The sequence below is a fragment of the Aquarana catesbeiana genome, linkage group LG01 (assembly GCF_042186555.1).
Source record: "Aquarana catesbeiana isolate 2022-GZ linkage group LG01, ASM4218655v1, whole genome shotgun sequence".
Taxonomy (NCBI): Eukaryota; Metazoa; Chordata; class Amphibia; order Anura; family Ranidae; genus Aquarana; species Aquarana catesbeiana.
The window spans coordinates 963,815,088-963,837,134 of record NC_133324.1 but is presented as its reverse complement, the minus strand read 5'-3'; the positions used below and the strand labels follow the sequence as shown (position 1 = coordinate 963,837,134).

General features: G+C 46.0%; 1 protein-coding gene across 2 annotated transcripts in view; it reads right to left on the bottom strand.

Annotated features, from left to right (window-relative positions):
* LOC141121997 (uncharacterized) overlaps window positions 1-22,047 on the bottom strand; it is a 267,457-nt gene that overhangs the window by 163,127 nt on the left and 82,283 nt on the right. For both annotated transcript variants that reach the window (XM_073611785.1, XM_073611794.1), the window contains exon 4: window positions 2,012-2,191. In XM_073611785.1, the coding sequence (XP_073467886.1) occupies window positions 2,012-2,191 (180 nt within the window). The remainder of the gene's footprint in view (window positions 1-2,011; window positions 2,192-22,047) is intronic.

Here is a 22,047-nt window from a genome sequence, read left to right as displayed (position 1 = left end):
TGGAAGTGACGCAAGGAGCGTGTTTTAAACGTGCTGTACACAGAAAAGCTTGTACACCGCGGAGGCTTCAATCCTGCTTGTTTTGCAAGACCACACTCGCAGAGTCAGGATTTTAAAAAAATAATACCTTGTATTGCAATACGCTCGTTAACCACATTACTCGCAATCCGAGGTTCCATTGTACTCTTGATGAAAGCAAGAATTGGGGTGTCAAAAATGGGCTGACTGCCTTGCCCAAAGATGCCACACTGCATTCCACGTGATGGTAGAGAGCTGGAATTGCCTTATGTGAAAAGAAATAGCAACTGGGAGCCTGCCATTGTGGTACAGCACATTCTGAAAAATCACTGAAGGGGACAGAATCCACCAGACGGAAAGGCAGGAGTTGTAAAGCCTGCAGCTTTGACAAACTTGAATTTAAACGCTGGGCATGTTAGTGGTAATGACTGTATTTTTTTTCCGCTGCAGCAGATGGGGCAAAGAATTTTGCTGGCTATAGTCTACAGCTGGTGGTGTGCTACTGACGACAGACGTGCTGCAAGGATCTGGGACACCCTGCACTATACCATGAGGTATAAGGGGGGTGGACCAGAAATTGGGCAAAGCTTTCATTGCTCCAGCCAATCAGGGTTTTCAATGCATTGTGCGGCAGGGCACTGCATTGTGGTCGTTCGGCGGGCCAAACAAATGGTCGAAAGCTCTGATAATTCGGGTGTTCTTTGAATGGGCGAACAGCCAATTTTCGGCCCGAACCCATGGTGGGATCGAACCGTTCACCCAATTCCACTAGGGAAATACCAATATGTGCGCTGGAGGTGGGATCTCACTGGGGAAATACCAATATGTGCGCTGGAGGTGGGATCTCACTGGGGAAATACCAATGTGTGTGCTGGAGGTGGGATTTCACTGGGGAAATACCAATGTGTGTGCTGGAGGTGGGATCTCACTGGGGAAATACCAATGTGTGCTGGAGGTATCATAGAAGATCCTTGAATTATAATTTTACTTTCATTGAAGGTGATATAGATGGAGAATTTCTCCTTATTTTCCCCTTTGTCACAATGTAACTTAAAAAGGCTCTCTGTAATTTCAGTGAACTTACTCTGGGCTATCATATGAAAAGTAATGATGATCATAGAGGCCCGGGTTTGATTCGGGAACTATTTTGTAAATCATGCTGAAAACCTGTCAAACCCAAACTTTGCTGAGAACCCCAATGGAGTATATTTAGGGCAAATCCTGCTATTTACCGTAATCCTGGCAATTTGTAGGGCTGATTGAGAGTTATTGTCAAACAACCGACATGGGAGGTCAGGCACAGTCATAGGGGGGGTATGAACAAAAGCCAGATTTTATTTTCAGAAACCATAGGGTCAGGGCTCTTCTCATGTGGCTTTGAGGGCAACATTTAATATACACAAATCCTTTAAACTACCGGTTTGGGGGGATGCATTACAGCTGTACACAGTGTTACAGAACAGTACAATTTTTAGGGTCAGTCTCGGTGACAGCATGCACTGAGGAATGGATTGTTTTTCTTGTGCAATTATCTTGGCTTACATACAGCAGAAGCACCCCAATCAGATTAATTACATTTTATTCAATGTATTCAATTACATTTAAAAAAGCATTTTTTCTGTGGTTTTAGCTGCAACAAATGTTTTTTTGTCATCAAGCAGTTATTGACACTTTAAAGAGAAGTCGGGAAGTCTCCATTGGAAGATTGTAGATTGTATTAATAATAACTGTGATGTATAATCAGATCGCCCTCATAGAGTTTGGTTACATTGGATCTGATTACAATGATACATGTAGATTTAGATGGACAGAATACAGTATTCCCATGTTCATTATACAAAGTGTATGTAATATACAGGGTTATGTATGTAATAAGACCGTACAGACAGTAATGATGTGTAGAGTGCAATGCACCAATCAGGTTTTATGTTACATGACTGCTGATTGGTTGCTCTGGGTTTCTGCAGTATGTATGTTGAGGTTTACTACTCACCTATACATTGTAGACGATGATTCCAATCAATGGAGAAGCTATATGAATTCACACATTGTGCAGAGGGATAAGAAGGGAGATATCCAACCGGACATTTTACTGTCACTGTATCCCCAATATTATAAAATGTCTTCTCTGGATCCATCTTCATCATTGTGTCTTCTGGCTTCTTACACAGAGCTGTAAAGTGATTAGAAGAATGAATTACATCTGAGAGATTTGGGGAAAATGTGAAAAAGACAATTTATTTTCCTTTAGCACATAATGTATGTATCTGTAGGATGATCAGTAGGGATGAATGACCTGACAATGTATGTATCTGTAGGGTGATCAGTAGGCATGAATGACCTGACAATGTATGTATCTGTAGGGTGATCAGTAGGCATGAATGACCTGACAATGTATGTATCTGTAGGGTGATCAGTAGGGATGAATGACCTGACAATGTATGTATCTGTAGGGTGATCAGTCGGGATGAATGATCTGACAATGTATGTATCTGTAGATGATCAGTAGGGATGAATGACCTGACAATGTATGTATCTGTAGGGTGATCAGTAGGGATGAATGACCTGACAATGTATGTATCTGTAGGGTGATCAGTAGGGATGAATGACCTGACAATGTATGTATCTGTAGGAGGATCAGTAGGGATGAATGACCTGACAATGTATGTATCTGTAGATGATCAGTAGGGATGAATGACCTGACAATGTATGTATCTGTAGGATGATCAGTAGGGATGAATGACCTGACAATGTATGCATCTGTAGGGTGATCAGTAGGGATGAATGACCTGACAATGTATGTATCTGTAGTGTGATCAGTAGGGATGAATGACCTGACAATGTATGTATCTGTAGGGTGATCAGTAGGGATGAATGACCTGACAATGTATTTATCTGTTTGATGATCAGTAGGGATGAATGACCTGGCAATGTATGTATCTGTAGGGTGATCAGTAGGGATGAATGACCTGCCAACGTGTGTAACTATAGGATGACAATCTAATCCCTTGGACAGTCTAGCCTTGTACTGTATCTTGTTTCTGGGCAACCTTGAACTATTTTCTCCTCCCATGAACTTCCTGATTTAAAGTGGAGTTCCACCCAAAAATGGAACTTCCACTTTTTGGATTCCTCCCCCCCTCCGGTGTCACATTTGGCACATTTCAGGGGGGAAGAGGGAGAAGATACCTTTCTAGTACAGGTATTTGCTCCCACTTCCTGGCATAGGTCACCACGGTGCTTGCAGTGATCTATGCCACTTCCGGCGCCTACCCTGTCCTCCCCTGCTGTATTCTAGGAGACACACAGGTCCCAGAACACAGCAGGGACCTGAGAGGACACGCAGCGCAACTCACGCATGCGCAGTAGGGAGCCAGGAAGTTAAGCCGCACGGCTTCACTTCCTTATTCCCTATTAAAAGTCAGCAGCTGCAGTATTTGTAGCTGCTGGCTTTTAATATTTTTTTTTTCAGCGAACCTCCGCTTTAAGCCATGTCTCTTCCTGTTTGCAAGATTATTGCGATCTCTCTAGCTGGTATCTTGCTAATTGCATACCTGCTGCAGCCTTCATACAAGCTTTTTGTCACTACCATTTGTTATCGACCTTTGGCTTGTTTATTCGCTACACTTTCATCTGATCCCATCCAACTACCACTTCTTAGTGAGCTTTGGCTTGTTCATCAATTACGCTTCTGCTTGATCCTTATCTACTTAACTTGTTACCTGACCCCGCTTGCTCTTTTCCCGCTGGGCAATCCATTCGACCTGGCATTAGCACACAGCAAAACCTATCTCCACCATCAGGAGGTCTGGTAAAGACCGGCTAGTGGTTAGACCCCGTGCCTCAGGTGAGTCGGCATCATCTGCAGGGGGGACCTGCTTGTATTTTTCTTATTGTATTGTGTGCTGGAAGTGGGATCTCACTGGGAAAATACCAATTTGCATTCTGGAGCTGGGATCTCACTGGGGAAATACCAATGTACGTGCTGGAATTGGGATCTCACTGGGGAAATTACAATGTGTGTGCTGGAAATGGGAACTCACTGGGTAAAGACAAATGTGTGTGCTGGAGGTGGGATCTCACTGAGCTAATACCTATGTGCATGCGGGAAGTGGGATCTCACTGGGGAAATACCAATGTGTGTGCTGAAGGTGGGGTCTCACTGGAGAAAGACCAATGTGTGTGCTGGAAGTGGGATCTCACTGGGAAAATACCAATGTGTGTGCTGGAGGTGGGATCTCACTGGAGAAAGACCAATGTTTGTGCTGGAAGTGGGATCTCACTGGGAAAATACCAATGTGTGTGCTGGAGGTGGGATCTCACTGGAGAAAGATCAATGTGTGTGCTGGAAGTGGGATCTCACTGGGAAAATACCAATGTGTGTGCTGGAGGTGGGATCTCACTGGAGAAAGACCAGTGTGTGTGCTGGAAGTGGGATCTCACTGGGAAAATACCAATTTGCATTCTGGAGGTGGGATCTCACTGGGGAAATACCAATGTATGTGCTGGAAGTGGGATCTTACTGGAGAAAGACCAATGTGTGTGCTGGAGGTGGGATTTCACTGGAGAAAGACCAATGTGTGTGCTGGAAGTGGGATCTCACTGGGAAAATACCAATGTGTGTGCTGGAGGTGGGATCTCACTGGAGAAAGACCAGTGTGTGTGCTGGAAGTGGGATCTCACTGGGAAAATACCAATTTGCATTCTGGAGGTGGGATCTCACTGGGGAAATACCAATGTATGTGCTGGAAGTGGGATCTTACTGGAGAAAGACCAATGTGTGTGCTGGAGGTGGGATTTCACTGGGGAAAGACCAATGTGTGTGCTGGAGGTGGGATTTCACTGGGGAAAGACCAATGTGTGTGCTGTAGGTGGGAACTCAGTGGGTAAAGACCATTGTGTGTTCTGGGGGATCTCACTGGAGAAAGACTAATATGTATGCTGGCTGTGTTGGAGGTGGTATCTCATTAGTAGGGATGAGCCAAACACTCCCCGGTTCGGTTCGCACCAGAACCTGCAAACGGATCGAAAGTTTGCGCTAACTTTAGAACCCCATTAAAGTCTATGGGACTCCAACGTTCAAAATCAAAAGTGATAATTTTAATGGCTAATATGCAAGTTATTGTCCTAAAAAAGGGTTTAGGGACTCGGGTCCTGCCCCAGGGGACATGTATCAATGCAGAAAAAAGTTTTAAAAATGTCAGTTTTTTCAGGAGAAGTGATTTTAATGATGCTTAAAGTGAAAAAATAAAAGTGAAATATTCCTTTAAATATCGTACCTAGGGGGTGTCTATAGTATGCCTGTAAAGTGGCGTGTGTTTTCTGTGTTTAGAACAGTCCCTGCACAAAATGACATTTTTAAAGGAATAAAAGTAATTTAAAACTGCTTCGGCTTTAATGAGCCCTGCTGCAAAGTATTGCATCAAAAATTGTAATTACACGCCCCTGTTAAACAGGGGCTGAAAAATTGGGCCTTGGGCACTGCTGCTGGTGCCACAACACTGCAACCTCTTACAGATACTATAGTTGGAGCGCAGTAATAAGCCCTGCTGCAAAGTATTGCATCAAAATTGTAATTATATGCCCCTGTTAATCAGGGGCAGAAAAATTGGGCCTTGGCCACTGGTGGGCGGTGCCCAGAACCAAAAATGTTCTTTCAAGCTATCAGCATGAAAATTGAGGAGGAAGAGGATTGTCACTCAGCATAACAGGATAGTCACTCAGCATCAGCATAGGCAGTCTTGAAGGGATCTCACATTAAAAAAAAAAATCAATCAGTTACATCAGCATCAGGTGCTTGGTAGCTGGTGATCCAAGACGGATTCATTTTTATAAAGGTCAGCCGATCGACTCATTCGGTGGACAGACGCACCCTGTGATCGGTTACAAAACCTCCAGCAGCACTGAATGTGCGTTCCGAAAGAACGCCGGATGCAGGACAGGCCAGTAGCTCAATTGCATACTGTGCAAGCTCTGGCCAGTGATCCATCCTTAAGACCCAGTAACCCAGAGGATTTTCGGTGGGAAAGGTGTCCAAGGCTGATCTTGCCCCAAGGTGATCCTGCACCATGTGAATCAGATGCTGGCGATGGTTGCTGGAACCGATCAGACCTTGGGGCTGCGGACTAAAAAATTGTCTGAACGCACTGGTCAGACGTCCACCTTCTCCACCGCTCCTTCTGTGACTGACCGAAGCCTCAGCAACACGTTGTCCAGGAGGACCAGGAAACTGTAACCTCCCAGGCTCTGGAAACGCGTTGCACAAATCTTTCTGCAAGGCCTCCCAAAGATGTTTCATCCTCTGCTCCCTCTGCGACAGCAAGATAAGATCCGCAACCTTACCCTTGTAACGTGGATCAAGGAGGGTTGCCAGCCAGTAATCATCCATCCCCTTGATACCACGAATATGAGGATCCTTCCGCAGGCTTTGCAGGATCAGGGAGGCCATGCAGTGTAGGTTTGCTGAGGCATTAGGTCCAGAGTACTCTGGGTCACTAAGGACGACATGATCTGCAGCCACCTCCTCCCAGCCACGTACAAGTCCATGGGTTTCTTCGGACTGTAAATGATCCCTTGAAGACTGCTACTGATGCTGAGTGCCAGGCTCCACCTCCATGCTGACACAATCCTCCTCCGCCTCGTCCTCTTCCTGTGTGATCGGTGGGCACCCAGGAACACTGTCTTGATAAAGGGGGCCTTGAGAGGTAAGGAAGTCCTCCTCTTCCTCCCTCTGTTCTGCCTCAAGTGCCCTGTCCATTATTCCACGCAGCGTGTGCTCCAACAGGTTGACAAGAGGGACAGTGTCACTGATGCATGCACAGTGACTGCTCACCATCCTTGTGGCCTCCTCAAATGGTGACAGGACAGTGCATGCATCTCTGCTCATAGCCCACTGGCGTGGGGAAAAAAAACAAGGTCCCCTGACCCTGTCCTGGTGCCATAGTCGCATAGGTACTCATTGATGACCCTCTGCTGAGTGTGCAGCCGCTGCAGCATGGCCAACGTTGAGTTCCACCTGGTGAGCATGTCACAGATTAGGCGGTTCTTGGGCAGGTTAAATTTCTTTTGGAAAAGAAGAGAAAACAGCAAAGGCGCCTCTTAGTAAAACTGTATATTTAATGACATAATTCCATTAAAAGCACTCACATGTAAAACTTTGTTAGTCCGGCATGGGAAGTCTCAGTAAAGGCATACAGGATTGCGTCCTCTCATGTTAAACAGCCATGTTCCTCTCCTGCTGGCGGCTGGTCTGTACGGTATAAGCTTCCGGGATTCAATGGAAATCCAGAACAAGGCTTGGACATCCGCCGAGCAGTCGATTGGAGGGCTGGGACGCTGGAACGCAAATCCAAAGGTATGTGCTGTACTAGCTTGAGAAAGGAGCGCGCTTCAATGCGCATGCTCTGAAACGCGTCGCTTAACAACAGTACAGCACATACCTTTGGATTTGTGTTCCAGCGTCCCAGCCCTCCAATCGACTGCTCGGCGGATGTCCAAGCCTCGTTCTGGATTTCCATTGAATCCCGGAAGCTTACGCTGTACAGACCAGCCGGCAGCAGGAGAGGAACATGGCTGTTTAACATGAGAGGACGCAATCCTGTATGCCTTTACTGAGACTTCCCATGCCGGACTAACAAAGTTTTACATGTGAGTGCTTTTAATGGAATTATGTCATTAAATATACAGTTTTACTAAGAGGCGCCTTTGCTGTTTTCTCTTCTTTTGCATATCTGGAGTGGCTTCACCTCCCTTCAAAAGGCTGCCCTTCCCATAGACTGCATGCATCTCACAAAGAGCGTTTGATTGCTCAAAAGGACATTTTGTTATTGTACATTGAGATATACTGTGAACATTGAAACCTGCGCTGCTCTTTATTGTTCTTTTGTTTGTATAAATTCCTTTTGGAGGTCAGCCAGCCGAGCACAGGCTTTATATGACCTGCGAAAATGCACACAGACTTTCCTGGCCTGCCTCAGGACATCCTGTAAGGCCGGGTACCTGCCCAAGAACCGCTGCACCACCAAGTTAAGGACGTGATGCAAACAGGGCACTTGGGTCAGTTGTCACTGTCGGAGGTTGGAGAGGGGGTTGATGCTATTGTCGCAAACCACCATACCTGGCTTAAGCTGACGTGGCGTCAACCACCTCTGAACCTGCCCCAGAGCTGACAATCTCTGCCCCAGTGTGGCTCCTGTCCCCCAAGCACACCAGCTCAAGCACCGCATGGCATCTTTTTGCCTGCGTGCTTGCGCAGCCCCTTGAACTACCTCCCTCTTCCTCCCTCTTTTTTTGTACACACTTGAGGTTTGTACATCCCTATTTTAGTTACAGGGTTACCACTATCTCTAACGAGGTATCACCACTAGCGCCACACTTTATTTTATTTTATATTTTTATTTACACGGGTCAAGTTGTTGTGTTGGCTGCTTTATTTTCTTGAGAGTTGGCGCAAATTTTTTTGTATACGCAGCCCCTTGAACGCCTACGGAGCACCTCTGGTTCTGAGGACAAATCAGCACAGGGAGAAGCCATGGAGAAGGAAGAAGAGGAGGGGGAGGAGGAGAGGGGTGTGGCAGAATCACCACTAGTAGAATTTTGGAGGTGTGGTGGTGGAACAACCTCCAACACTACTGCACCCTGTTCTACATCCTTCCCAGCTGCCAGAAGAGTCACCCAGTGCGCGATGAAAGATAGGTAACATCCCTGTCTATGCCTGCTGGACCATGAGTCAGCGGTAATATGCAACTTACCACTGACCGCCCTGTCCAGCGAGGTCAAGACATTGCTTTCCACATGCTGGTAGAGAGCCGGAATCGCCTTCTGTGAGAAAAAGTGGTGTTTGGGAACCTGCCACTGAGGAACTGCACATTCCACAAACTTACGGAAGGGGGCAGATTCTACCAACTGAAAAGGCAGCAGTTGAAGTGCTAGCAATTTAGGCAAGCTAGCATTCAACCACTGGGCATGTGGATGGCTGGGAGCGAACTTCTTTCGGCGGTGCAGCAGCTGGGGCAGGGAAATTTGCCTGGTACAATCTGATGTCGGTGTACTGATAGCAGGTTGCCCGCAAGTACTTGGCTGTGACACACCTAATTCTACCTACACCTTCATTCCTCTCAGTGCAGGTTTCAGAGAGGACTGAAGGTATAGTGGAGTTGGAGGTCCCAGCTGATGAGGAGAAAGGAGAGGTCCGCTTTGTTCTTTGATGTGGGTCTTTTAGGTACACTTGCCAACGAACTGCATGGCAGGTCGACATATGTCTGGTCAAGCATGTGGTGTCCAAGCGGGTGATTTTTTGGCCACGCGAGATACGCTTGAGACATATGTTGCAAATAGCAGCGGTGGGATCTGATGCACTCGTCTCAAAAAAGGCCCACACCAAAGAACTTTTGGAATAACGCGCAGAGACAGCAGCGCCCTGAGCTCTGCTGTGTGATGCAGTCAGTGTGCTGCCCTTAAGCTGGCCCCTGGAGGGCATCCTACCTTCTTGCAGATGTGCCTCCTCCACCTCTCTCCTATCAGGCACCCACGTAGAGTCAGTGACCTCATCATCCCCTCCCTCCTCATCACTGGAGCAAAACTGGCAGTATGCTGCAGCTGGGGGAACATGACTGCCAGATTACTGTCCTTCTTGGGCACCCTCTCTCTCTGAGCTCACGTTACTGCCTTCCTCTAGCTGGGTACCATCATCGGAGCCTTCAAAACGCTGGGCATCCTCCTGGAGCATGTACCTAACACTGTGGGACTCCTCAGCAGGACATGGTGGAGCTAGGGAAGGAGTGCTTGATGCCCTTGAGCCGAGGGAAAAGGGCGCATTGGCAGCTGCTTTGCCAGACAAAGTACCCTGAGCCTGAGTGAGAGAGGATGAGGAGGATGAAGATGGCTTGGTCATCCACTCTACCAAGTCTTCGGCATGTTGCTGCTCAATACGGCCAGCTGCCGAAAAAAAAAGAACAAACGTATCCCGCGGCCACGTGCTGATGAGGATGCACCGTCTACACGACCAGCACTGTTGCTTCTAAACACAGAGCTTGCTTGCCCTCTTTTATTGGCTTGTGACTGTCTGCCTCTCCTTGTTGGCCTTCCAGACATACTAATGGTCTGCAGTGAGATGTAGCTGCACAAAGCTGGGATGTATATATATACTGATACTGCAGCTAGCAGAATCAACTGACTGCCTGTAGTATTATTAGTATGAGAACACCAGCAATTTTCTTCAGGTAGCTTTAGGTGTACAGTGTGCAGAGGACACAATACACTAACTGTAAATACTGCAGCTGCCTGCCTGTGGTATTAATAGGATCAGAACAACAGCAATTGTCTTCAGGTAGCTTTAGGTGCTGTAACCTGGGGGACAGGTAGCAGGTACAAAGCTCCCTGGGATGAGCAGTCTTTCAGGCACAGATACCAAATCCAGTGAAATAGTGACAAACAGTGCGGTGTTTATTTCTGATATATACAAGTCTATATACAGGTGCTGTACAGTGTTCCAAAAAAACAAAATAGGAACAGAAATAGCCAAAACAAAACCTAGCCGTGTCTCAGCACTAACTAAACAATATTTAAAGATCCTAACTACCAGGCTGAGCAAGCCTACAGCTTGTCAGCTTCCACATACCTTTTTGCTCTCCTACACAGAAGCTTGTCTGAGTATCCCAGGCCAAGAGCAAAGGCTGTCTTGCTCAGGTGAGCTTAAATTAGCCTGGGGGAGAGGACCAAGACCTGAACTGGACCATGGATCAGAGATCCCTGAACCTGTATGAGAGGAGCCTGGGAGATGTATAAACCCCGAACAGGACTTTTCCTGGCTCTCTCTGGGACGCTCTGCTACATATCCTCCCCCCTTATTTCAACCCCAGGGTTGGAACACCTGTAGCCCAACAGGAGTGAACACGGGACAGGGCATCTACATTCCCCATCTCAACACCTGGCCTGTGTTTTACAGTGAATGAGTAATCCTGTAGAGCCAAAAACCACCGGTTCACCCGTCTATTAGTCTCCTTCTTTTGGGCCATCCATATCAGAGGAGCATGGTCAGTTATTAACTCAAACTGGCGCCCTAACAAATAGTACCTGAGTGCGTCCACGGCCCACTTTATTGCTAAACACTCCTTTTCAATGACTGCATACCTTTGCTCATGGTCATTGAGCTTTCTGCTTAGGTACACCACAGGGTGTTCTTCCCCATTGTGTACCTGTGATAGTACTGCCCCGATACCAACATCAGACGCATCCGTCTGAACCAAAAAATCTTTGGAGAAATCGGGGGAGTACAGTACTGGTTGTGCACAAAGAGCCTTCTTCAGGACTTGGAAAGATTCCTCTGCTACTGAGGACCATTTCACCATTACAGAGTCTTTCCCTTTCGTAAGGTTTGTCAGTGGGGCAGCTATAGTTGCAAAATTTGGGATAAATCTTCTATAATACCCCGCAATGCCAAGAAAGGCCCTGACCTGCTTCTTGTTTGCAGGACGTGGCCATTCCTGGATGGCTTCTATTTTATTCACTTGACGTTTTATGACACCACGCCCAATAGTGTAGCCCAAATACTTGGCTTCCTCTAGACCAATGGCACATTTTTTTTGGATTTGCTGTAAAACCTTCTTTGAAGAGGGAATCAAGGACAGCCTGGACACGGGGCAAGTGAGACTCCCAGTCAGTGCTATGTACCACTATGTCATCTAAATATGCTGCTGCATATTGTCGGTGGGGTCTTAGAGTCCTGTCCATGGCCCTCTGAAATGTGGCGGGGGCATTTTGCAACCCAAAAGGCATTTTTTTATATTGAAAGGAACCCTCCGGGGTCACAAATGCAGTCTTCTCTTTGGCGCTATCAGTCAGGGGTATTTGCCAATAACCTTTTGTCAAGTCCAAAGTGGTCAGATAGCGAGCCTTGCCAAGTCGGTCTATAAGTTCGTCCACTCTGGGCATTGGGTACGTGTCAAACTTTGTCACTGCATTAAGCTTCCTGAAGTCATTACAGAACCTCCAAGTGCCATCCGGTTTTGGGACTAACACGATGGGGCTAGACCAGTTACTAATGGATTACTCAATGACATCTAGCTCCAACATTCTTTTAACTTCCTCGCTGATGTCCTTTCTCCTCGCTTCAGGAATTCGGTATGGTTTGAGCTTGACACGGACCCCAGGTTCAGTAACAATATCATGCTGAACTGCTGAAGTCGTGCCAGGTAACTCTGAAAATTTCTCTCTATTTCTTATCAGGAATTCTCTAGTTTCCTGCTTTTGAGAATATGACAGGGTGTCTGGAATCGTGACCTCAGGGATCAGATGGGACTCAGTACCCTTAGGCGTTACCGAGAGGGACCTCGCAGTTAACGCCAGTCTATCCTTCCAGGGTTTTAACAGGTTTATGTGGTAAATCTGTTCGGGCTTCCTTTTTCCTGGTTGATATATTTTGTAATTGACCTCCCCAACTCTTTCAATTACTTCAAAGGGACCCTGCCACTTAGCCAGGAACTTGCTTTTAACAGTGGGAACTAACACCAGGACCCTATCACCAGGTGAGAAAACACAGAGTTGGGCCCCCCTGTTGTATATCCTCTGTTGAGCTGTTTGGGCCTGCAGTAAGTGTTCTTTTACCATCAGCATGATTGCTGCAATCCTGTCCTGCATTTGAGCGATATGCTCAATGACACTTTTATGGGGTGTCTGCTCCCCCTCCCAAGTTTCTTTGGCTATGTCCAAGAGTCCCCGAGGGTGTCTCCCATAAAGCAACTCAAAGGGAGAGTACCCCGTGGAGGACTGGGGAACCTCCCTGATGGCAAACATCAAGTATGGTATCAGGAAGTCCCAGTTTTTCCCATCCTTGCCAACAACCTTTTTTAACATGCTCTTTAATGTTTTATTGAAGCGTTCCACCAAGCCATCCGTTTGAGGATGGTACACCGAGGTTCGCAATTGCGTCACCTTAAATAACTTGCACAGCTCTCTAGTTATTCGTGACATAAATGGGGTGCCCTGGTCTGTAAGGACTTCTTTAGGGATTCCAACACGACTGAACACCATAAACAGCTCTTTGGCAATGTTTTTAGCAGACGCGGTGCGTAAGGGAATGGCCTCTGGGTAATGGGTAGCATAATCCATGATTACGAGGATATGCCGATGACCTCGGGCAGACTTGGGGAGTGGACCCACAAGGTCCATGGCAATTCTCTCAAAGGGCACTTCAATAATGGGCAAGGGCACTAAAGGACTTCGGAAGTGGGGTAGTGGGGCTGACATCTGACACACAGGACAGGATTGACAATAATTCTCAATATCCTTCTGTATCCCGGGCCAATAAAACCTGCGCAACACCCTTTCAGTAGTTTTCTCAACCCCTCAATGACCTCCTAGCAAGTGCCCATGGGCAAGTTCCAACACCACCCGTCTGTATGGCTTAGGGACCACCAACTGTTCAACCACTTCATCATTTTTTTTACATACACGATACATTAAATCCTCATTGCTGCTAAAATAAGGAAAACAGAGCCTGTCCCCTGATTCGACAGGTACATCATTAATCACCATTACATTTTCCCAGGCCCTGGCAAGGGTTGGGTCTTTTCTCTGCTCAGTACCAAAATTTTCCTTGTGTACATTAAGGTCAGCAAACTCCAATGTAGGCTCAGATTCAGCAGATGGCTGTCCAGCTCCACTGGTTGTGGGGACCTCCTCAGGCTCCTCAAGCTCTCCTGCCATAACTGAGAAAGGAAAACCCAGGGAGCCCTGAGAAGAGTCCCCTGAACCCACATTGTCAGTAGCGGCCAGGAGTTCTGGCTCTGTCACTGAGTCAGCTACTGCGACCGGGTCGGGGCGATCCCACAGTTCCCAAAACTTAGGGAAGTCCCTGCCAGTGATGGCCTCGTGCACCAAGTGGGGCACAAGTCCGACCGGATGGGTCACCATACCTAAGCCAGTTTTAAACTGAACAGTGGCTATAGGATACTCGCGGGTATCCCCATGTACACAGATCACAGCAACTTTTTTAGCATGCAAATTCACAGTTTCAACCATCTCAGCTGTAACCAAAGTCACTAGACTTCCAGAGTCCAGCAAGGCCGTAATAGGCTTATTTTTAACAGTCATTTGGCACATGTGTTTTCCCATACTTGGTGCTGCAGTGCATGAAACAGCAGCAAACATAGACTGCCTTCTAATAGATAGATCACACTGCATTGGTTCATCTGTCAATGGACAATTTGCTGCAACATGTCCCAGTTCTTGGCAACGAAAACACCTGATGTTTCCCCAGTTTGGTTTGCTGACAGGCAGTAGCTTCCCTTGTTTGGGACGCCAAACTTCAGTCCTGGCACCAAAAATCCTCCCCCCTATTTCCTTGCCATGCTTACCACCCACTTCCCCTGGAACAGTCTTACCGGTTGCCTGGGGAGACCGTGGCTTTGGGCGGAAAGTCCGTGCGGCTGTAGGGGTGGCGACCAGGTTCTCTGCAGCAAAGTACCTTTCAACAAGTTCCACGAGGTTGTCCGCCGAGTTGGGGTCTCCTTGACTCACCCACTTCTGCAGGGGAACTGGTAGTGACCTCAGGAACCGGTCCATGACCACAAGCTCCACTATTTGTGGCCCAGACAGGGACTCCGGCTGTAGCCATTTTCTCACCAAGTGAATTAGGTCGAACATCTGCGATCTTGGGGGCCTCTCGTCTTGGAAGAACCAGCTGTGGACCCGCTGTGCTCGAACTGCCAAGGTGACACCAAGTCGCGCCAGGATTTCCCGCTTGACCTTTTCATAGTCTCCTGCTTCTGCTGACTCCAAATCATAGTAGGCCTTCTGCGATTCTCCAGACAGCAAGGGGGCAACCAGTCCTGCCCACTGGGTTTTGGGCCAACCTTGCCTCTCAGCGGTCCGTTCAAACGTTAAGAGAAAGGCCTCTGGATCATCATCTGCAGTCATCTTGGAAAGAAAGCGACCCACATTAATGGCTGAGGGCTTGTCTCCAACAACATTAACTTTAGCAGGTGACCACTGTGCTAGCGTCTCCACAACCGCATCCAGGGTTTTCCTATCCTCTTTTGCATCAGTGGCTAGCTGTTCAAACAGCCTCTGCGATAGCTCGTTTGTTTGTTGCTGTGTAGCATTTGCTCGTTGCTGTGCAGCATTGGATTGTTGCTGTGCAGCGTTGGATATCACCAATTGTTTTAGGATTTCCTCCATGTTTAGTCACACTAGGTACTGGCCTTTTAATGAGTGGACTACTTAATCAAAAGCAGTCAAATAGGAGGATCCTATTGGTTTTCATGCAATCTATCTCCCCACGTGTATGGTGAAATCTGAGTGGAGGATTTTCAAGCGTGTTTGACTGCTTTTGATTAAGTAGTCCACTCATTGGGGTAAGAATCAGTGTGAACCTTTCCTTCTTGGTGACGGATTCTTCCCAGCACTTTCCTTTGTGTGGACCTACACCTATTGGACTGTTTTTATTGAGAGGTCATATTTTCTCAACACTGGGACTTTTTATTAGTTATTAGCGCTAGACTGTGTGATTTTATATACACAGCATCTCAAAAAAGAGCATTTCTTTTCCTTTTTTGGATATCAAACATCGCTGGGAATGGCTCTCCTCCATGGATGACAATCTGAGATTATCCACCTAGCACTTCCGAACAGGACCCATCCACAGAAGGGATAACATCTAAAGTGGAGGTCGTTTCATGCCTTTCTTTAAGGGCTGTCTGGTAAGCCTTTAATCTCTCTGTGGTGACGGGTTTAACAGCGGTGGAAGTCATATATCCAATAGCGATTTTCCCACATGTCTCTATGGACACTATATAAATGAACAAGCACGTCTTATTTATACTTCAGTTTTCACTATATTGGGAACACCCACGGACAATATTTAAGTGAATTATTGTGCACAGTTTTTTATTTTGCTTTTTTCATTTGTATTTATTTTCATTTTTAGTGTTTATTTGCACCTAGCACAATGTTTATTTATATCCAATGTTTATTTATATCCAGCGCTGCGCTTCTTGTATACATACACAATTGCCTTCAGGTAGCTTTAGGTGCACACTGTGCAGAGGACACACTACACTAACTGTAAATACTGCAGCTGCCTGCCTGTGGTACTAATAGGATCAGAAGAACACCACCAATTGTCTTCAGGTAGCTTTAATTGCACACTGTGCAGAGGATGCACTACACTAACTGTAAATACTGCAGCTTCCTGCCTGTGGTAGTAATAGGATCAGAACACCAGCAATTGTCTTCAGGTAGCTTTAGGTGCACACTGTGCAGCGGACGCACTACACTAACTGTAAATACTTCAGCTTCCTGCCTGTGGTATTAAAAGAATCAGAAGAACGCCACCAATTTTCTTCAGGTAGCTTTAGGTGCACACTGTGCAGAGGACGCACTACACTAACTGTAAATACTGTAGCTGCCTGCCTGTGGTACTAATAGGATCAGAAGAACACCAGCAATTTTCTTCAGGTAGCTGTAAATACTGTAAAAACACCTGCCTGCCTGTCAGTAGTAGGAAGAGAATAACAGGAACGCATCTAGCTAAACTGAGTACACTATATATATATATTCAGAAGGGTGGGGTGCACTACAGTCTCAGATGGCCGTGCTTAGCAATCAAGCCCTCCCACAGGCTTCGACATAGAAAAAATCCAAAAACAAGTGATTGCTGCACAAACCGTATTTATTTTGAAATCTTCAAAAGGACATCACCACGACATCCATAAAATCAGGCATCCATAATAAACGTTTTCGGGCTATTGTAGATAATGCCCTTCATCAGAAGTACATGCCTCACGCAGCAATCCCTTGTTTTTGGATTTTATATATATATATATACATATACACAACACCTAGGATGCATATATATGCACAATACGCTGTGAGTGCAGCTAACTGACTCGCCTGCCTACTCTATCTTTCTTAAATCAAATGACACTGTCTCTCTGTCTATCCCTCTGCCGCCGCAACACAAGGCCGCCATGCAGGTGGCCTTATATAGTGTGGGGCATGTACTAAACCCCCTGAGCCATAACTTTGGCGCGAACGGCCCATAACGTTCGCAATTCGACGAACGGTCGAACAGACGATGTTACAGGCGAACATGGGTTCGACCCGAACTCAAAGCTCATCCCTTCTCACTAGGGATGTATCCTCTCAGGTGCCATAGAAGATCCTTGAATTATAATTTGACTTTCATTGAAGATGATATAGATGGAGTATTTCTCCTTATTTTCCCAGTTTTCTTTGTCACAATTTAACTTAACTAAGTTCTCTGTAATTTCAGTGAAGTTACTCTCAGCTATCATATGAAGAGTAATGATGATCATGGAGAACCGGGTTCAATTTGGACCCGTAATCATGCTGAAAAACTCTTAAACCCAAACTTTGCTCAAAAACCCAATGGAGTCTATGGAGGGCAAATTATGCTACTAAATTCTGGCAATTTGTAGGACTAATCAGTAAGCTATTATCAAACAACAGGCATGGGAGGTCAGGCACAGCCATTGGGGGGCATGTACAAAAGCCAGGTTTTATTTTTTTAGAAAACATTATTTTCAAGTGTTTTTTCATGTCTTTTCATGTGGTTCTTTTCATGTGGCTTTGATGTAAACATTGAATATGCACAAATCCTTAAACTACAGGTTTGGGGGATGCCTTAACACTTTTGCTTTCAGGCCCTGTGCTCCATTTTGTACACTCAGGTAGCCAGACCATTTTTGCAATTTTTCCTTTGCTTATTTTTTTCACTTATAGCTTTCAGAGTTTGTTAAAGACCCCCCAAACCATATATTTTCTGAAAGCACATGATCAGTAGAATAAAAAGAAGGTGCTACTGATTTTTTAGACCCCATGGTATTTGCGCAAATGTTTATCAAACCAATATATTTGCAAAAGATACACTAAAACCATTTAAACGCAGTAAATTTTACAAAATTCCTACTAAATATAAAAAAATTAACCTGTATTGAGTTAATAAAGAACAAATATTTCTTACTTTTAAATTGCGCCTTTTTGAGAAATGGTGGAAATTAAACAGACGCAAAAGTGTAAATATCCAAATTTCTCAAAAGATCAGAAGGTTTTCATTTTTCTCCTATGGGGCGTACACACGGTCGGACTTTTTGGCTACAAAAGTCCGACAGCCTGTCCGACAGACTTTCGACAGACTTTCGACAGACTTTTGGCAGACTTTAAAAGGACTTTCTAACGACCGGACTTGCCTACACACGATTACACCAAAGTCCGGCGGATTCGTACGTGATGACGTACCCCGGACTAAAATAAGGAAGTTGATAGCCAGTAGCCAATAGCTGTCCTAGCGTGGGTTTTTGTCTGTCGGACTAGCATACAGACGAGCGGTTTTCTGGGTCCGGCGGAGTTACGAAGTAAAGATTTGAAGCAAGTTCCAAATCTAAAGTCCATCAGATTTGCGACTGGAAAAGTCCGCTGAAATTCCGGGGAAGCCCACACACAATCGGATTGTCTGTCGGATTTGGTCTGTCGGCGTCCGTCGGACTTTTGTTGCCGAAAAGTCTGACCGTGTGTATGCCCCATTACAGCTTTCAGAATTTGTGAAAGACCCACAAAACCATATGGTTTCTGAAAGCATATGACCTCTAGAATAAAAAGAAGCTGCTTCTAATTTTTTAGACCCTGCAGTATTTGCGCGAATGTTTACCAAACCAATATATTCGCAAAAAATACACTAAAACCACTATTAGCTGATAAAAACACACCTAATTTTCCAAAATTCCTGCTAAATCCCTACTAAATATAAAAGCTTAACCTGTATGAAGTTAATAAATAACAAAAAAAAATAATTTTTACATTGCGCCTTTTTGCAAAATGGTGAAAATCGAATGTATGCAAACATCTATTCTATTCGTAGAACATACACTAAAACCATTATTAGCAGATCAAAACACAGCTAATTTTACAAAATTCCTGCTAAATCCATACTAAGTAGAAAAACTTAACCTGTATTGAGTTAATAAATAACAAATATTTGTAAATTTTAAATTGCTCCTTTTTGAGAAAAAGTGAAAATCGGAGGTACGCAAACGTTTTAGAAAATCTAGAGGTTTTCCTTTTTCAGTCACAGCTTTCAGAATTTGCAAAAGACCCCCAAACCATACATTTTCTGAAAGCACATGACCAGTAGAATTAAAAGAAAGTGCTACCTGATTTTTAAGGCAGCACTATATTTGTGCAAATGTTTATTAAATCTATATTTGCGCTAAAAAAAAAAAAAAATATGTGCGTCCCCATAAAGGTACGCTGTTTATGCCCTGTGTGAACAAGGCCTTAGGCCCCTTTCACACAAGCACATCGATTGGGTCTGCCTGTCCACTTTTCAGGCGGGCCCAATCGGACCACCCATTGTTCTGTATGTAGATGTTGATGTAAATGAATATGCGTCCGTTTATCCCTGCCTGCATCCAATCAAGTCCAGTCCGCTAAAAACAGATGGATGTGGATCCCATTCCCCATCCATCTAGCAGATCGGATGGTATCGGATGGAACTGAACAGGTGGCCCGTTTCCATCCGACCGCCCTATAGAGAATAGCGGGCTGTGTCCGTGTCCGCTCTGCATCACTGGAGCTGACACGGACCTGTCATCTGCCTGCTCAGCGGGGGTCAGCAGACAGATCCCTGCTGAGCAGGCAGATCTGCTTGACAGAGTCCGCTCCATGTGAAAGGGGTCTTACCGGTCCATTAGGGTTGCTGCGGTGCCCACCCTGCAGGGTGCCGGACTCATACGATATGTTTGCATGAGGTTTTTTTTTTTCAAGCCACATGATTATAACCTGAGGCTCTAATTGGCTTAAAAAAGGTTGGGCTCGGGGCACAGAGCATTGCACCCCAAATCCACCCACTTGTGACAATAGCGAATTAATATTCACTTTTGTCTTCCACTTTCTCCTCCTGGCCAATCAGGATGGATAGAGTTGGCTGGGAAGAGAAGCTAAGGAAACCATGGAGGGGTGAGTGCGGGAGGGTGTCACCGTGGAGGGATGAGTGGGGGGGCGTCACCATGGAGGGGTGAGTGCGGGGGGGTGTCACCATGGAGGGGTGAGCGTCACCGTGGAGGGGTGAGTACGGGCGGACTTGGGGAGTCTCACTATGTTTGTGGGGTTTTTTATTTAATTTTTATGTTTTTTACAGTTATCTTTTACTTTATTTTATTTATTTATTTTTTTTGGGGGGGGGCGGGTCTTTGAGATATCAGAGGTCTAAACAGACCCCCATATCTCTATTTCTGAGACAGAGAAAGGGCCTGAAGATAGTGCCCTTCTCTGTAGCACTTTACATGAATGATTGGAATCTGTATAGAGATTTCATTCATAAAATGACAGTCTGATACATTGTAACACTCGCGGTTACAATGATCAGCTGTCAGTGGATATAGCAGCAAATGCTGTCTATGTCCATTGTACAGGGGGGGTTGATAAACACATGTTTATCAAGCCCCCCCAAGCCCCAACTTCACCCACACCTGCACTGCTCCCTGTTGTGGAAATTTTATGAAGATGTATTTTAATATTGTGTCTCCCAGTGTTCGTTCTCCCACAACCCGCTCTAAAGAGCTGACTGGACCAGTCTGACGCTGGTTGAGATCTGTTAGGTAGTGGGAAACTTCCTGAGGTTGAAGAGAAGTGTTTGAGGAGTGAGGATATGTCTGCCGGCGAAAGGGCCCCCGTGCAATGCACAGACGTTCATCTTGGGGGATGTGTTCGCTCTGCAAAGACATTATCGGTTTAGCGGATGTGCTCTCGTGTCACCCCTGTATGCCTGATCAACATATTTGAGGTGCCATGACATACACCTGCAGATAAGCTTCCATCAGCAGGAATTGTAGTCATTGTTCATTGGTTGTTGTATAAATTCATTTATCCTGTGTTGTCATATCCTTGTTTGGTCATATCCTTGTTTGGTCATATCCTGTGTTGTCACATCCTGTGTTGTCACATCCTGTGGAGGAAGCGATTGGCTGTTGGAGCCAGGACTTCCTGTTTGTGATTTCTTTTGTTGTCTTGGAATAAAAGAACCAGTGCACTGCTCGGCAGGGCAGTCATGCTGAGATGAGGCGTAAGCTGTGGTAATGTCTGTTTACTGGGGAAAGGGGAGACACAGGTTATTTATATATGCATTATACCATTGTGCTGAAAGGGCGCTTAATAGCGCAAGAGTATAGTGGGTTTATCCACGACACTCCCCCCCACCACGATCCCCAGCCTGACAGATCACGGAGGTCTGTGCAGAGAGAAGATACAAGCGGCGGGAGAGGAAGGAGAGATGCAGCCCAGAGCGGCCATGGATCAGGGGTACGGGGGCAGTTGGGGGGTCATCTGACTGGCAGGGGGGGCACATTTGTTTCCCCCCAAACCCCATGCAGCATCTGAAGCCGGCGGGAGCAGCAGAGGAGGGATGCCAGCTAATGATGGTGGCTGCGGGGGATCTGGTTTGCGGGGGTTGGTTTGGGTGGAGGGGGGGATCAGTGCTGGAGGGGTGAAGGGGATGGTAAAGGAGAGGGGGGCAGTTTAAGATGAAAGGGAGCGACGGGGGTGGAGTGGCAGGGGACAAGGAAGCGAAGGCATGGGTGGGGGGAGGGGGGCAGTCACATTAGGGGTTAATAACTCTGATCAGCGGGTGGTAATCTGCTGATCCGAATTATAGAATTGTCCAGCAGAGTCTACTGAACAATTCTGCTATAAGTTTATGGTCACTGAAGTGACCATGAACTCATAGCAGGGGGAGAAATGAGATCTGTACGCCATACGGACTTCGCCACCTGCAGGCACTGCTGTAGGTCCGTATGGCGTACGGACTTGGCAGTGAAAGGGTTAAAGCTGTATACGGTGTTACAGAACAGTACAATTTTAGTGCCAGTCTCTGTGACAGCATGCATTGAGGAATGAATTTTTTTGTGCAATTATCTTTGCTTACATACAGCAGAAGCACCCCAATCAGATTTATTTAATTTTATTCAATGTATTCAATTCAATTTAAAAAAAAAAAAAGAAAAATTCCTATCAGAT